Below are 14,775 nucleotides of genomic sequence, written 5' to 3' on the forward strand. Positions count from 1 at the left end.
TTCACAAGATTATATCTGTGTGATCATCATGCAGAAATAAACAGATACTTGCCCCTTTTAGAGTAATTATTAGGCTTGGTGTGCAATGGGGTGCACTCTATGTGTTCATTAGGAGTCAGGGTGCGGCTTCCCACACTCAGAGGAGCAGGGGTGCCAGGCAGGCCGCAGCCTGCCCTCCAGCGGATGTGTAGGGGCTCCGGGTGGGGTTCAGGCCAGGCGCCCAGTTCACTGTGACTTGCACTTTGCTGCTGCAGGCTGGCCCCAGCCCTGGGCTGCCCTTCGTTCAGGCTCAGCCTGGGCTTCCTGGGTGCTTCCTTGGAGTCTGCAGGGTGTGAAGGTCAGGGCCAGGTGACAGTGGGGGACCTTTGCAGCACCCTTTAGGGAGCTGCCCTTCTGCTCCCACTGCCTCCCAGGGTTGCAAACCTGTACCTTCTCCGACCCAAGTCTCAGCCCTCGGGGTGGATAGAAGGTCCTTCCTGCATTTTCCTGGACATGCGGCCAGCCTTGCTCACCTTGCTGCTCCCGGGAGAGGCTCTGTAAACAGTCGTTGAAGTCCCAGTGTCCTCTAGTGGCTCAGCGGCCAGCTGCTGACTGGAGGAACCCAGGACAGGGAACCCTCAGGTCAGAAATGGAGTGCTGTTGGGCAAAGCTGAGTCCAGCCTGCCCCATGCACCCTGGCACCCTCACTCCCTTCAGGCCCTGGCAGTCAGCCCTCTAGGTCAGTGAGCCCCACACTGCACTGCATCTGGAAGTTTATGACAGGTGCATCGCTGGATCTCAGTGGACTCTGCTGCACTGGAAGCCCAGGGTCTTAACCACTGGACCACCAGGGAAGTCTCACGCTTCAGCTTTTGATATGTTCCACTTACCTTTTTTTTTTTCTTTTGTCGCTTGTGCTTTTGGTCGTGTATCTCAGAAACCGTTGCCTGACATAAGGACATAAAGATTTACTCCTCTGTTTTTCTGTAGTATGAAAGGCAAATATGGCTTAGACGGTGAAGAATCTGCCTGCAATGTGGGAGATCCAGGTTGGATCCCTGGGTTGGGAAGATCCCCTGGAGAAGGGAATGGCAATCCACTCCAGTATTCTTTCCTGGAGAATTCCATGGACAGAGGAATCTGGTATGCTACAGCCCATGGGGTCCCAAAGAGCTGGATATGACTGAACAACTAACACTTTCTTGTAGCTTTAGCTCTTACATTTAGGTGGATGATACATTTTGAGTTAATTTTTGTATATGGTGTGGGGCAAGGGTCCAAGTTCATCCTTTTTCATGTAGATATTCCATTGTGCAGTGCTATTTGTTGGAAAGACCATTCTCTCCTCTCCTCACTGAATTGTCTTGGCAGCCTTGTCAAAAGTCAGTTGGCTATATGTGTAACAGTTTATTTCTGGACTCAGCTCTATTCCATTGATCTATGCATGCATGCTAAGTTGCTTCAGTTGTTTTTGAATCTTTGTGGTCCCGTGGACTGTAGCCCACCAGGCTCCTCTGTCCATGGGATTCTCCAGACAAGAATACTGGAGTGTGTTGCCATTTCCTTCTCTAGGGGATCTTCCTGACCCAGGGATAGAACCCATGTCTCTTATGTCTCCTGCATTAGCAGGTGGATTCTTAACTACAAGTGCCACCTGTGAAGCCCCTCCACTGATCTGAATGTTTATTTTATGTCAGCACCACAATCTTCTTTTTTTGGCTGCACCATGCAGCATGTTGGATCTAGTTCTCTGATCAGGGATCAAACCTGTGCCCCCTGCAATGGAAGCTCAGTCTTTTTTTTTTTTTTTTTTTAGATTGTATTATTTTCTTTTATTTTTTCTTTTATTTATTTTTTTTCCCATTTATTTTTATTAGTTGGAGGCTAATTACTTTACATCATTGCAGTGGTTTTTGTCATACATTGAAATGAATTAGCCATGGATTTACATGTATTCCCCATCCCGGTCCCCCCTCCCACCTCCCTCTCCACCCGATCCCTCTGGGTCTTCCCAGTGCACCAGGCCCGAGCACTTGTCTCATGCACCCAACCTGGGCTGGTGATCTGTTTCACCCTAGATAACATACATGTTTCGATGCTGTTCTCTTGAAACATCCCACCCTCACCTTCTCCCAGAGTCCACAAGTCTGTTCTATACATCTGAGTCTCTTTTTCTGTTTTGCATATAGGGTTATCGTTACCATCTTTCTAAATTCCATATATATGTGTTAGTATACTGTAATGGTCTTTATCTTTCTGGCTTACTTCGCTCTGTATAATGGGCTCCAGTTTCATCCATCTCATTAGAACTGATTCAAATGAATTCTTTTTAATGGCTGAGTAATATTCCATGGTGTATATGTACCACAGGGAAGCTCAGAGTCTTAACCACTGAACTCCACAGGGAAGTCCCAGCAGCATCACCATCTTGACCACTGCAGCTTTGTCATAGTTTTGAAATTGAGTCTCTACCTTTATTCTTCTTTTTCAAGACTGTTCTGTCTATTCTGGGTCCCTTGCATTTACATACAAACTTTAAGGTCAGTTTTTTTATTCCTGCAAAAAAAAAGGGGGGGCGGATTTTGACAGGAATTGTATTGACTCTGTAAATCAGTTTGGAGAGTATTGTCACCTTAATGTTACATCTTCTGATCCATGACCCTGTGATTTCATTTATTTAGATCTTTAATTTTTTTTAACAAAGTGTTGCAATTTTCAGTGTATAACTCTTAGACTTCTTTTGTTGAATTTAAATTTACTTCTCCTCTTTGATGCTGTTGTACAGGGAATTAATTGATCCTGCTGGTTGGCATCTTTCTCGCTATTCTTCCCAGCTGTTCCTCCTTGGCATCCTTCCTCTTTCTATCTAGTCACTTAGAACCAGATCCCCAGGTTGGTTGGAACCAGCTATGTACTGAGAATCAGAATGTTCAGAAGGAGGGCAGGAGGGCCCCGCCACGAGGAATGGGCACGGATATGATACTTCCCGTTGGGGTTGCTTTGGCTGCACCTCGCTTCTAAGGAGACGGCTTGGACTGGGTGAGTCAGCCTGGGCTTTGGTGGGTCCAAAGGCTGGTTCCACCACCTGTGAGTGATGAGAACTTGGACCAGTGTTCTTTGAGCCTCCGTTCCCCCTTTATGAAATGGGGGGGGGGGTGACACCTTCCTGTAGAATTGTCGTCAGAGGCCCCATGTGTCCAGTCACAGCACAAAATGACCGCTGCCTGAGTGGTGGCCATGATGACCACAGGCAGCTCGACTTTGCAATGCGTCCCTGGAATAATGCCTCATGTCACACCTGCTGTCACCTAACAACTTCATGTTCCCTTCTAAAGACCTTGTAGTCATCCCTTAGGGCAGTTTCTCAGGTTTTATGCCCTCAGCCTAGCTTCTTGACCACTTGAAACATGTAAACTGAATTCTGTGCCACAGACCAATGTAAAATCTCTCATATTCACAACATTACCATCAATCTTCCCAGGAGTTCCAAAATATAGTTACATACATACATACATAGTTTACAAAATATAGTTTTGTAAATGCATATATGTATGTATCTATATATGTAACATGTAGCAGGTATTAAACAATAAATAATAAGATTTCCTTATAGCAACTTCTTAAAGGAATAAACACAGAGATTAAAGGGAACTCTGCCCAGTCACTGGTGAGTCAGTGGTTCTGCACCTTCACCTGGAGGCCTTTTTTAGTTCAGTCGCTCAGTCGTGTCCAACTCTTTGCGACCCCATGGACCGCAACACATCAGGCTTTCCTATCCATCACCAATTCCCAGAGCTTGCTCAAACTCATGTCCATCGAGTCAGTGATGCCATCCAACCATCTCATCCTCTGTCGTCCCCTTCTCCTCCTGCCTTCAATCTTTCCCAGCATCAGGGTCTTTTCCAATGAGTCAGTTCTTCACATTAGGTGGCCAAAGGATTGGAATTTCAGCCTCAGCATCAGTCATTCCAATAAATATTCAGGACTGATTCCCTTTAGGATTGATTGATTTGATCTCCTTTCAGTCCAAGGGACTCTCCAACGTCTTCTCCAACACCGTAGTTGAAAAGCATCAATTCTTCAGCACTCGACTTTCTTTATAGTCCAACTCTCACATGCATACGTGACTACTGAAAAAACCATAGCTTCGACTATACATATGGACCTTTGTCGGCAAAATAATGTCTCTGCTTTTTAATATGCTGTCTAGGTTGTTCATAATTTTTCTTCCAAGCAGCAAGGGTCTTTTAATTTCATGGCTGCAGTCATCATCTGCAGTGATTTTGGAGCCCAAGAGAATAAAGTCTGTCACTGTTTCCATTGTTTCCCCATTTATTTCCATGAAGTGATGGGACCAGATGCCATGATCTTCATTTTTTGAATGTTGAGTTTTAAGCCAGCTTTTTCACTCTCCTCTTTCACTTTCATCAAGAGGCTTTTCAGTTCCTCTTTTCTTTCTGCCATAAGGGTGGTGTCATCTGCATATCTGAGGTTATTGATATTTCTCCCAGCAATCTTAATTCCAGCTTGTGCTTCATCCAGTCCAGCATTTCTCATGATGTACTCTGCATATAAGTAAAATAAGCTGGGTGAAAATATACAGCCTTGATGTACTCCTTTCCCGATTTGGAACCAGTCTGTTGTCCTATGTCCAGTTCTAACTGTTGTTTCTTGACCTGCATACAGAATTCTCAGGAGGCAGGTTAGGTGCTCTGGTATTCCCATCTCTTGAAGAATTTTCTGTAGTTTCTTGTGATCCACACAGTCAAAGGCTTTGGTATAGTCAATAAAGCAGAGTCAGTCAGTTCAGTTACTCAGTTGTGTCCAACTCTTTGCGACCCCATGAACTGCAGCACACCAGGCTTCCTTGTCTTTCACCAGCTCCTGGAGCTTGCTCAAACTCATGTCCATAGAGTCAGTGATGCCATCCAACCATCTCAACCTCTGTCGTCCCCTTCAATAGAGAAGAAGTAGATGTTTTTCTGGAATTCTCCTGCTTTTTCTATGATCCAATGGATGTTGGAAATTTGGGAGGCCTTGTAGGATCACCAATGGCTGGGCCTCAGCCAGAGCTTCTGATCTCGTTGAGCACGGGGCCTGAAAATCTGCACCCTTGACAGTTTCAATTCCCTTGTTAATAGCACCTTATTAATAACTGCAATGACACATGACTTTGTTCCTGCTTCTGTGCGTCTGCTTTTGCTGATCCAAGCCTCCCTGCTGTTCCATCCCTAAATACCCCCTATTCAGCTCAGACGCCATTTCCCCACTCACCCACCGTGGGACCTTCATCAGAGGCCCTGCAGCTTCTTGTGCATCTTGCAGCCACTACAGGTTTCATATTACTTTGAAACACTCTCTCTCTTCACTTCATCACATCACTCACTTATTGAGTATCTATTGGTGGCAGACAGTGCTTGAGGTGCTTCGGACTCAGCAGTGAACAAAGCAAATTCTAGGTGGTGGCTGACAGATGGCCTGTCAGAGGCTGATATACCTTCTGGAGAAGAACAGCATGGAGGAAGAGAGGAAGCACGGTGACGAGGGTTGGTGGGCGGCGATACAGGGAGGGGCATTCCAGGTGGAGGGAGGGGGCCAGGCAATCAATCCAGGAGGGAGGCAGGGACCCCTGGACGTGACATGGCTGGCAGGTGAGGGTGGCAGGCAGTGCCAGTGGGAGGCCCAGAGCCCGAAGTGTGAGCAGGGGAGGTGTGGGCAGTGTTCAGATGCGTTTTCCACACCTGCCTCCACCTCCCCACCCTGCCCCTGAGCAGACATCCAGCAAACACCTGTAATTTAGGGAAAGGGGCTTCCCAAGCGCTCCCTGCCTAAGCGTCTCTGGCCCCCAGGTGACCACACCTGGGAGATTCCTGGCCATTGGTACTGGTTCATGGTCCTCTTCCTCTGCTGTTCAACAGGAGGGCAGACCCACATACAGTGGGGCCTCCTATAGACAGTCCCGACCTGTGGCTCCCCAGGCTTGGCAATCTTGCCTCCATGGGGCATCTTCAGGGAGCTGCGTGCACACTCACCACAACTGTACCCTGCCCCCCACCCCCCGCTCTTATGTAACCAGGGCGGTCAGGAGAACGGCAGCTGGCATCTGCACTTGGGAAATCTGGAAGCTGTCAGGTCAGTCTAAATCATCCGCAGCCCCTGGGCAAACACAGGGGCTCCTTTGGAAGGTTGGACCAGGCCCCACCCAAGCCTTGCGGACACATTCTTGCATTTCTGAACCAGACAAAAGCAGACAGCCCAGTCCTAATCCCCCAAACTGGGAGCAGATTACAATGCCCCAAGTTTGAAAGCTGTTTTGCTCTTGTTACGCAAACTTCCTGGGGAGGGACTCCCAGGACCGGCAGAAGGGTCCTTAAATTCATCACCTCTAAGCTGACACCCATTCCTGGAGCTCCATCCCTGGGAGAGCCTGTGTCGAAGGTAACCCTCTTTCCCTTCTCTTCTCTCCTAGAGACCTAGCTGCAGCCTGGCGGGGAGTGGTCCACCCCTGCAGCTGATCCTCCCATACCCAGGAGCATCTTCTGAGCATCTAAGCTGTGTGCCAAAGGTCCGAAGCTCACGTCCAGCAGCTCCAGGGAGGTGGGGCCCCTGGGGGCCCTCGGAGCAGGGGGACCTGGGGACACTGGGTGAGGAGGCTTGATTCAGTCACCCAGAGGCAGAAGAGTCCCATAGTTAAAGGGACTACGCAGATAGAGATAGAAGCAGGTTCAAGTCTTGACTTGGCAGCTTGTGAACTGTGAGACCAGAGAGAGAGCATTTAATGTCTCTCATTGAAAGCGTCACTTTCCTCATTGGTAATGTGGACTATAGCGGCTCCTTCTTCACGGGCACTCCTTCAGAGTGAGAATGTCTATGAGGCTCAAAGAGGATGCTGACCCCTGCAGACACGGTGGCTCAGGTGAAGGCATGGTATATATATATATATCATGTATAATAATACATGCACATATACCATACATATTGTGTATATGTCGTGCAGTGCTAAGTCGCTTTAGTCATGTCTGACTCTTTGTGACCCTATGGACTGTAGCCCACCAGGCTCCTCTGTCCATGGGATTCTCCAGGCAAGAATACTGGAGTGGGTTGCCATGCCCTTCTCCAGGGGATCGTTCCTACTTAGGGATCAAACCTGCATCTCTTATGTCTCCTACATTGGCAGGTGGGTTCTTTACCACGAGGGCCACCTGGGAAGCCCCATATAATGTCTTTTTTTTTTTTAAGTGGAAATAGCCTTACTGGGTTTTTTTTCTGCTGTCAGAGATCACACTGTGTCTGAAAGTGGGTGGACACCTCTGGGAGGACAACAAGAATTGCTGGGGAAGAGGAGGGAGGGACACTTAACTTTTCTCTGTGTCCTTTCTGTATCTTTTACATTTTCTACCATGAGCATGTATTGCCTATTCATAAAGTGAACAAACGTGCAGGATCTTAGGTCCCCAACCAGAGATCAAAACTGCACCCCCTGCAGTCCTGCAGTGGAAGCTCTGCGCCCTAACCATTGGACAGCCAGGGAAGTCCCCCCAAATTAACAAACGTTTTTTAAAAATGCAAATTCGCTGCAGAAAAGTGAAGCCCTTCAGAAAAATGAAAGCAAAGATTACCTCTTATCCACCATCCCCCTACCCCCTACCCCACCACCAAAAGATCGCCATGCCAGGGCCTACCCCTACAGGCTCTTTCAAGTGCACACATGCCTGGTGTATCTGTTGTCTGTAGCCTGTTTTGTTTCTTACTCCTCGTGCCTGGGACATGTCTGACAGTTTAAAGACCCAGCCAGCCTGGATCTGTCTGGGAAAAAGTCACCAGAGCTTTTGAGAATAAGGCTCAGTCAGAAAGGTGACGCGTGTGTCCTGGTGCTGGGTTTCCTTTACTCAATGTGGGTGTGGAGTCACCACCTGGGCCCTTTAATCTGATCTGGAGACCGGCCTGGTCAGGTGTGCCTGGAGAGCACTTGGAGGATTTGCCCTGGGAGTGTCAACAGCTCCACACACAAGTAGAGGTGGGCATGGGACTTGAGAGATGCCAAGAAGGGCCTGCCCCTAGCACACTGCCAAGACCCCACGGTGAGCAAGTGTAGACAACCTTAGGACTCCAGGTCACCGCTGCCGGGTCCCCAGTGTGAGGGTCCATCATCTGCTGGTGGGCAGGGGTAGCCTGCCAACCAGGACAGTCCATACCGCGGGGTTAGGGAGCTGAGAAGGCAAAAAGGATGCCACTTCCCGGTGATCCCAGGGAGATCTTCATTCTATAAAATCAGCAGCAAGGGTGGGTGTTGCCCTGGGGACCCCAGATCTCCGTGCCCGTGCCCGGTGGGAAGGCGCCCTCCTCCCCGCTGCAAGAAGCTTTCTGTTCCCAGGGACCATGAGCGCAATCAGCGAGGTGGTGCAGCGGGCCAGAGCCGCCTTCAACTCAGGTCGGACGCGCCCACTCCAGTTCCGCGTCCAGCAGCTGGAGGGGCTGCGGCGCCTGATTCGCGAGCGGGAGAAGGAGCTCGTGGGTGCACTGGCTGCGGACCTCCACAAGGTGCTTGGGCCCGACCACCGGAGGCGCGGACTGCGTGCGCCGAGGACGTCCGCTGCGCGCGGGGGTGGGGGTGGCGTGTTCTACCCCTTAACAGAGAAGCCACCTAGTTCTCTGCGCGCCTCTGGGATGGGGTGCGCCCTCCTCCCCCTGCTCACGAGGCGAGCCCGAGGTCCACGTGCCCTGCACAGGGCCAGAGGCTCTTTTCCACCATCTGTCATCCCCGCTCCTGGCTTCACTCCCTTCTCCACCCAGCCCAGCGCACGAGGCCACCACTTTAACCTGCTGACAGGACACCCCTTCCAGCCTCTCTTTCCTCCATCTCTCAGCCCCATGTGGGGCCCGGGTTCTCCACACCAGGAAACAGCTCAGTCTGGCCGCTCTGCTGGGGTCTGCCCTCCCTCCCCATCCTTTCCTCTCTCTGAGCAAAATCAGACCCCTCCAAATTCTCAGCCCCTTCCCCTCACTGCCCCCAAGTCACCTGGACCTGCTTCCACCCTCCAGTCTTACAAGCCTTCTGCTTCCCGGCCCTTTGCTACTGAATTTTTTTTTTTTTTTTAATCTCTCAAGATTTCTAACCTTAAGACAAAAACCAAAGGCAAGAAAATCCAAGTGGTTGACCTCACAACTTCCATCTTGGTCTGCACAGTCACAGTTCGAGACAGAGCTGTTTATTACACCTTCTGCACTCCCTCTCTCCCCACCCTGCACACTGGCTTCCTTCCCACCCCACGCCCTGCCATGGTGTGCCCAGTCCCTCCTCCCCTGGCTTGAGGGTCTCCTGGATTTTCTCCTGACTCTCTTTGGTCGCATCTTTCTTGTAGCCACTTTCTCAAGGTGGTCTTCTTAGGGCTCTGTTCTGGGTTCAAGCCTTGTTTTCATCTATAAGCCTTCCTGGACACTGTTCAGCTCTGTTCCCCTGGACTCGCTTGTTGTTAGACTCTTTGGGACCCCCATGGACTGTAGTCCACCAAGCTCCCCTTCCATGGGATTTCCCAGGCAAGCATAGTGGAGTGGGTTGCCATTTCCTTCTCCAGGGCATCTTCCCGAGCCAGGGATTGAGCCTGTGTCTCCTGCATTGGCAGGCGGAATCTTTACCATTGAACCACTAGGGAAGCACTCCCTGACTCACTAGGGACCCTCAAATCAGGTCTGAAGTCCCCTTGGGCCCCTCACACTCAACATGTCTAACCTGCTTGAGCTCCCAGCACTTGCAGAAAGGGGTTCTCGAAGCTCACCACCCAAAGGTTAATCCTCAGTCCCACCCCCTGTCCCTTCTTGGCAGGTGCTCTGGGCTGGGGATTTTGCAGTGAATATCTCCCTTGCAGCTGAACAAGTCAAGTTCTAAATGGGCCCACCTGGAGCATAAGGTCCTGTCTTGCTCCCATTTTGCAGATCTGGAGGCTGAGGGTAGGAAGCTCACTCAGGGTCACAGAGCTGGGAAGCAGGACCACCACAGGCCCTGGGGCCTCTGCTCAGAGCCCCCACTTCATGGCCCTCACCCTGGGGTGAGCCTCACTGAGCCCTCTCTCTAGAACGAATGGACCGCCTACTACGAGGAGATTGTGTATGTCCTGGAGGAGATTGACTACATGATCAGGAAACTCCCTGAGTGGGCTGCTGACGAGCCTGTGGAGAAGACCCCTCATACCCAGCAGGATGAGGCCTACATCCACTCGGAGCCCCTGGGCGTGGTCCTCATCATCGGAACCTGGAACTACCCCTTCAACCTGACCATCCAGCCCATGGTGGGCGCCATTGCTGCAGGTACCGTGGGCCCCGCTCCAGGTTGGGGAGCCAGGAGGGGTCCCCATCCTCCACTGCAGAGGAAGGGGTCTGGGGTGCTGAGGCCTGGGCAAAGATGGGACCTGCAGTCGGGGAGAGGTTTGATGGAGCTAGTTCTCACAGGAGGCTGCAAGGACCAGAGTATTCAGCCAGGCCTCTGAGTGCCCAAGGCCCAGCCAGGTTCGGATGTCCATGCAGCCCTGCCTCCTGCCATGTGTCCTGGGTCCTTTGGAGGACCTGGTGCAGTCCCGACTCTCTGTGCTCTGCAGGGAATGCGGTGGTCCTGAAGCCGTCGGAGCTGAGTGAGAACATGGCGAGCCTTCTGGCCGCCATCCTCCCCCAGTACCTGGACCAGGTGACGGGCTCCCCCGGCACGCTGAGAACTGAGGCCGGGCTGGGTCTTTGGGGCGGGGAAATAGTGAATTCTTGCAGCCACGGGCCGAGCCACGGGTGGGGCGAGGACAGCTTGTTGAGGAGAATGGACCCCCCAAGCCAGGAGAGGGAGTTTGCTCGGTGGTGGCTGCCCGGGAGGGTGGGGAGGGGGCTGTGGCCGTGTCTGAGCCTCGCCTCCATCCTTGCTCGGAAGGATCTGTATCCTGTGATCAATGGGGGTGTTGCTGAGACCACGGAGGTGCTCAAAGAGAGATTCGATCACATCCTGTACACCGGGAGCACCGGGGTGGGCAGGGTCGTCATGATGGCTGCGGCCAAGCACCTGACCCCTGTCACACTGGAGCTAGGGGGCAAGAATCCCTGCTATGTGGACAAGGACTGTGATCTGGACGTTGCCTGCAGGTGAGAGGCTGCCCCCAACCTAGGCAGACAGCAGGGTACCCCAAGCAACACTGACATGGCCCTGTGCTTGGGCACCTGCAGTCCTGGCAGGAGCTGGGGTGGGGTACCATGTTCACAGAGAGAGTTCAGGAAAGACTTCCTGCAGGGGTGGGGACGTCGGGCCAGAGCCCTACCCCCCTTCACACCCTGCATGTGTGGCCTTCTGGGGCGTGGGGACCCTGAGCAGGTGACACCTGGCCATGCAGGGCTCAAGACTGTTGAAAGAGGGGTACAAAGGCCACCTACCCCAGCTCCCCTGCCCCAGACATCCTCCTCCCAGTTGGTAGTGAGGTCACTGCAGGCCCAGGGATCACATCCAGGATCATGAGTGTGCTTTGGCAGGAATCTGGAAGGCAGTGGGGCACCGAGGCGCACCCCCTCCCCCATCCCCATGGACAGCTCATAGCTCAGCCCCTTACAGCCTGACCCTGGGCTAACCAGACCAGAGGCTTGTTCCCAGGGAGCCCCCTCCCACCTCCCCAGGGCTGGCAGAATGCCCTGTAACCTGGGGTTCTCACAGACGCATCGCCTGGGGAAAGTTCATGAACAGTGGCCAGACCTGCGTGGCCCCCGACTACATCCTGTGTGACCCCTCTATCCAGAGCCAAATCGTGGAGAAGCTCAAAAAGTCCCTGAAAGTGAGTGCTGGCGCAGGGGGTGGGTGATGGGCTGCCAGGCAGTGAGATGGGCGTGGACTAAAGAAAAGACTGAATTTTTTTTCTGATCATGAAAGTAATCCACACTCACTGTAATTTGGAAAAGATTAAAAAGCACAGAGCAGGAAAAGAGCTCTACCTGGAATCCCACCCGCTAGAGGCAGCCGCTGCTCATGTGGTGTGTCCCCTCCGTCCTCCGTGCTGTGGATGCATGTTTGGGCCCAATGTGATGTCCAGACGTCGTGCATGTATTTCTTTCAAACAGCAGCACTTCATGCCCTGGGGAAGGTGGTGGGCAGCAGGGGTGTGGCAGCCCCGTAGTTTTTACTGGCACTGCTCCACCAGGCGGTTCCCATTGGAGTCGCTGTGGCTTTGTAGCCTGTGGCCATGATGAGGGTCCAGTCCTCACCTGGAGCCTGCCGTCTCCTCACAGGAGTTCTATGGGGAGGACGCCAAGAAGTCCAGGGACTACGGGAGGATCATCAACTCCCAGCACTTCCAGAGGGTGATGGGCCTGCTGGAGGGCCAGAAGGTCGCCTATGGAGGCACTGGGGATGCAGCCAGCCGCTACATCGGTATGTGTGCCAGCGCTCCGGAAGGGCTGGCAGAAATGGGCACAGACCCTTGAGGGGCAGGCAAACTCCTGCGGTGCATATAAGCCGCTTTCACCCATGGCCCTGGTTGACTCCAGGCCTCTTCATGGGCAGGAGCTGGATGCCACCTGGGAGGCCCCTCTGCAGACCATAGCCCCCCACCCCCAATGCGTAAAGCAGAGGGTGCTGGCGGCAGAGGCCACGGGAGCCCCAGGTGTGCCAAGTGGGAGGAGCCTCCTGCCTGGGCTCGGGGGTCAGCAGATAGGGGCCCACTTGGCCCCCAGTTTGCTGGGAGGCTGAGGAGCTCCAGCCGGGCTCATGTGGCCTGAAGTGGGGCCCCCATGGACCCCCATACTGGTTATGCCACTGTCCTCCCCATGACCCTCCAGGGTGGAGCCCAGCTGGAGGGCCTCCTCCTGCCCCTCGAAGAGCCCGGGGACCTCGTCTGTAAAGGGTTGGGAGAGAAGGCCACGTGCCTGGGTGGGTCTGGGCACTGGCTGATGCTGGCCCTCCCTGCCCAGCCCCCACCATCCTTATGGACGTGGACCCCCAGTCCCCGGTGATGCAGGAGGAGGTCTTTGGGCCCGTCCTGCCCATAGTGTGCGTGCGCAGCCTGGAGGAGGCCATCCAATTCATCTCCCAGCGCGAGAAGCCCCTGGCGCTCTACGTCTTCTCGCCGAACGACAAGGTGGGCCAGGCACCCTCCCCAGGGTCCTGGGACCCCAGCTCAGCACCCCTGCAAATGAAGACCCGGGGAACAGATCCCAGCCCCATACTCCCTGCTGTGTGGTGTTGGGCAAGTCCCCTAACCTTCCTGAGCCCCTTTCCCCTCATTTCTGAAGTCTGGACAGAGCACTGACTGAGATGTTGACCCGCTTGGTGCTATCCTCAGTGTGGGAACTTCTGCCCTTCCCATCTAAGCACAAATCCCCTTGGGGAGAGTGGGGGACCCAGGCTGGGACTCTGGGGGTGGGGGGAGCGGCCCCAGGCTGGGGCTCGGCCTCCACCAGCTCGCATCCTTGCGGCTCCTGGACTCACACCGGGGGGAGAGCTGGGGGGGTCCTGGTTGGACACTGAGGCCGGGGGTGGGGGGGAGGCCGTTGCAGGTGATTAAGAAGATGATCGCGGAGACCTCCAGCGGCGGGGTGACGGCCAACGACGTCATCGTCCACATCACTGTGCACTCGCTGCCCTACGGGGGTGTGGGTGAGTCTGGGGGCTGAACTTGCCACCTGCTGCCCCGCCCCCGGGTGTCCCCCATTCCTGGATTGAGCCTCAGACTCCCCCCAACACCCCCCTCTGCCGGCACACCCAAAAGCCACAATGAACCTCGAGACTCTCACCTGGGCCCTGAGAGAGGCCACAGAGCCACTTAGTGGCCGGTCGGGGTGAGACTCTTCAGGCCCAGGGCTGCAGGCAGTGAGGCAGACACCCCAGGTTGGGGATTGGCTGGACAGGATCGGGGATCCGCCCGGGTAGGCGGATGGCAGAAGGGGCACAGGAGGGGCATCGGGGTCTCGGACCACACTGAGCCAGTGCCCCCACAGGGGACAGCGGCATGGGGTCCTACCACGGCAGGAAGAGCTTCGAGACCTTCTCGCACCGCCGCTCCTGCCTGGTGAGGCCTCTGCTGAACGAGGAGACCCTCAGAGCCAGATACCCACCGAGCCCGGCCAAGGTGAGAGGTGGGAGGCAGGGGTGGGGGAGCCGCTGGGCTGGACAAGGGCCTCACTGCCCTCCGTGTCCCCCACAGATGCCCCGTCACTGAAGCACTGTCCTGGCCTCACTGTGCTGCGCCCTCGGAGGGCTCCCCTGGCGCCCCCCCCCCCACCACTGCTCGCCCCCCGCCCGGCTCTCAGTGCTCCGAGTGCTCCCCTGGTGCCCCCCTGCGCATAGTTCCCGCCCGGCCCAGCCCCCGCACTACACTAAACCTAGAGCAATAAAGCTTTGGACCAGCGCTGGACTGCGTGTCTCTGCACCCCGCCCCCACCCTCTCCAGGCCCACCCCACCTCCACCCACCATCCCCCACCTCCCCAACCCCCACCTTCTCCAGTCCCACCCCACTGTCAGCTGAGGAGCTTCCCTTTAGCCCCAGGGCCCTGGAACTTGGCGACGTCAGCTCCATTTCAGGGAGTCTAGCAGAGGGGGGACCAAGGAGGTGGGGGCAGGGGTCCCTGGGTGAGACACATGGTGGATGGTCCACAGGGCCCCCTGGGTGACTCCAGCATGCTGCCTCTGGGGTGGGAGGACAGGGAGCTGGGGCAACACGGGAACCCCAGTGCGCAGCTTCTGGGCCAGGGTCTGGCCTGAGGGGCCTGAGGACCCGGGTCAGGGTCCAGTGAAGACTGTGGGAAGCAGGGCGTTGGTCAGGCCTGCAGGTGAGGGGACG

General features: G+C 54.4%; 1 protein-coding gene across 3 annotated transcripts; it reads left to right on the forward strand.

Annotated features, from left to right (window-relative positions):
• Positions 1-1,816: 1,816 nt before the first annotated feature.
• On the forward strand, positions 1,817-14,344 carry ALDH3A1 (aldehyde dehydrogenase 3 family member A1). Of its 3 annotated transcripts, XM_070479204.1 has the most exons (12): positions 1,817-6,111; positions 6,449-6,576; positions 8,354-8,520; positions 10,053-10,284; positions 10,572-10,657; positions 10,889-11,097; positions 11,657-11,774; positions 12,226-12,367; positions 12,907-13,073; positions 13,492-13,591; positions 13,933-14,063; positions 14,139-14,344. In XM_070479204.1, exons 3-12 carry the CDS (start codon positions 8,359-8,361, stop codon positions 14,151-14,153), a joined length of 1,362 nt encoding a protein of 453 aa, XP_070335305.1. In that variant the 5' UTR covers positions 1,817-6,111; positions 6,449-6,576; positions 8,354-8,358; the 3' UTR covers positions 14,154-14,344. The 3 variants fall into 3 exon arrangements, with proteins under 3 accessions (XP_070335305.1, XP_020751267.2, XP_020751266.2); XM_020895608.2 differs by having other exon boundaries at positions 1,817-6,544; XM_020895607.2 differs by lacking the exon at positions 6,449-6,576 and having other exon boundaries at positions 1,817-6,417.
• Positions 14,345-14,775: the final 431 nt, after the last annotated feature.

Source organism: Odocoileus virginianus, chromosome 17 (assembly GCF_023699985.2).
Source record: "Odocoileus virginianus isolate 20LAN1187 ecotype Illinois chromosome 17, Ovbor_1.2, whole genome shotgun sequence".
Taxonomy (NCBI): Eukaryota; Metazoa; Chordata; class Mammalia; order Artiodactyla; family Cervidae; genus Odocoileus; species Odocoileus virginianus.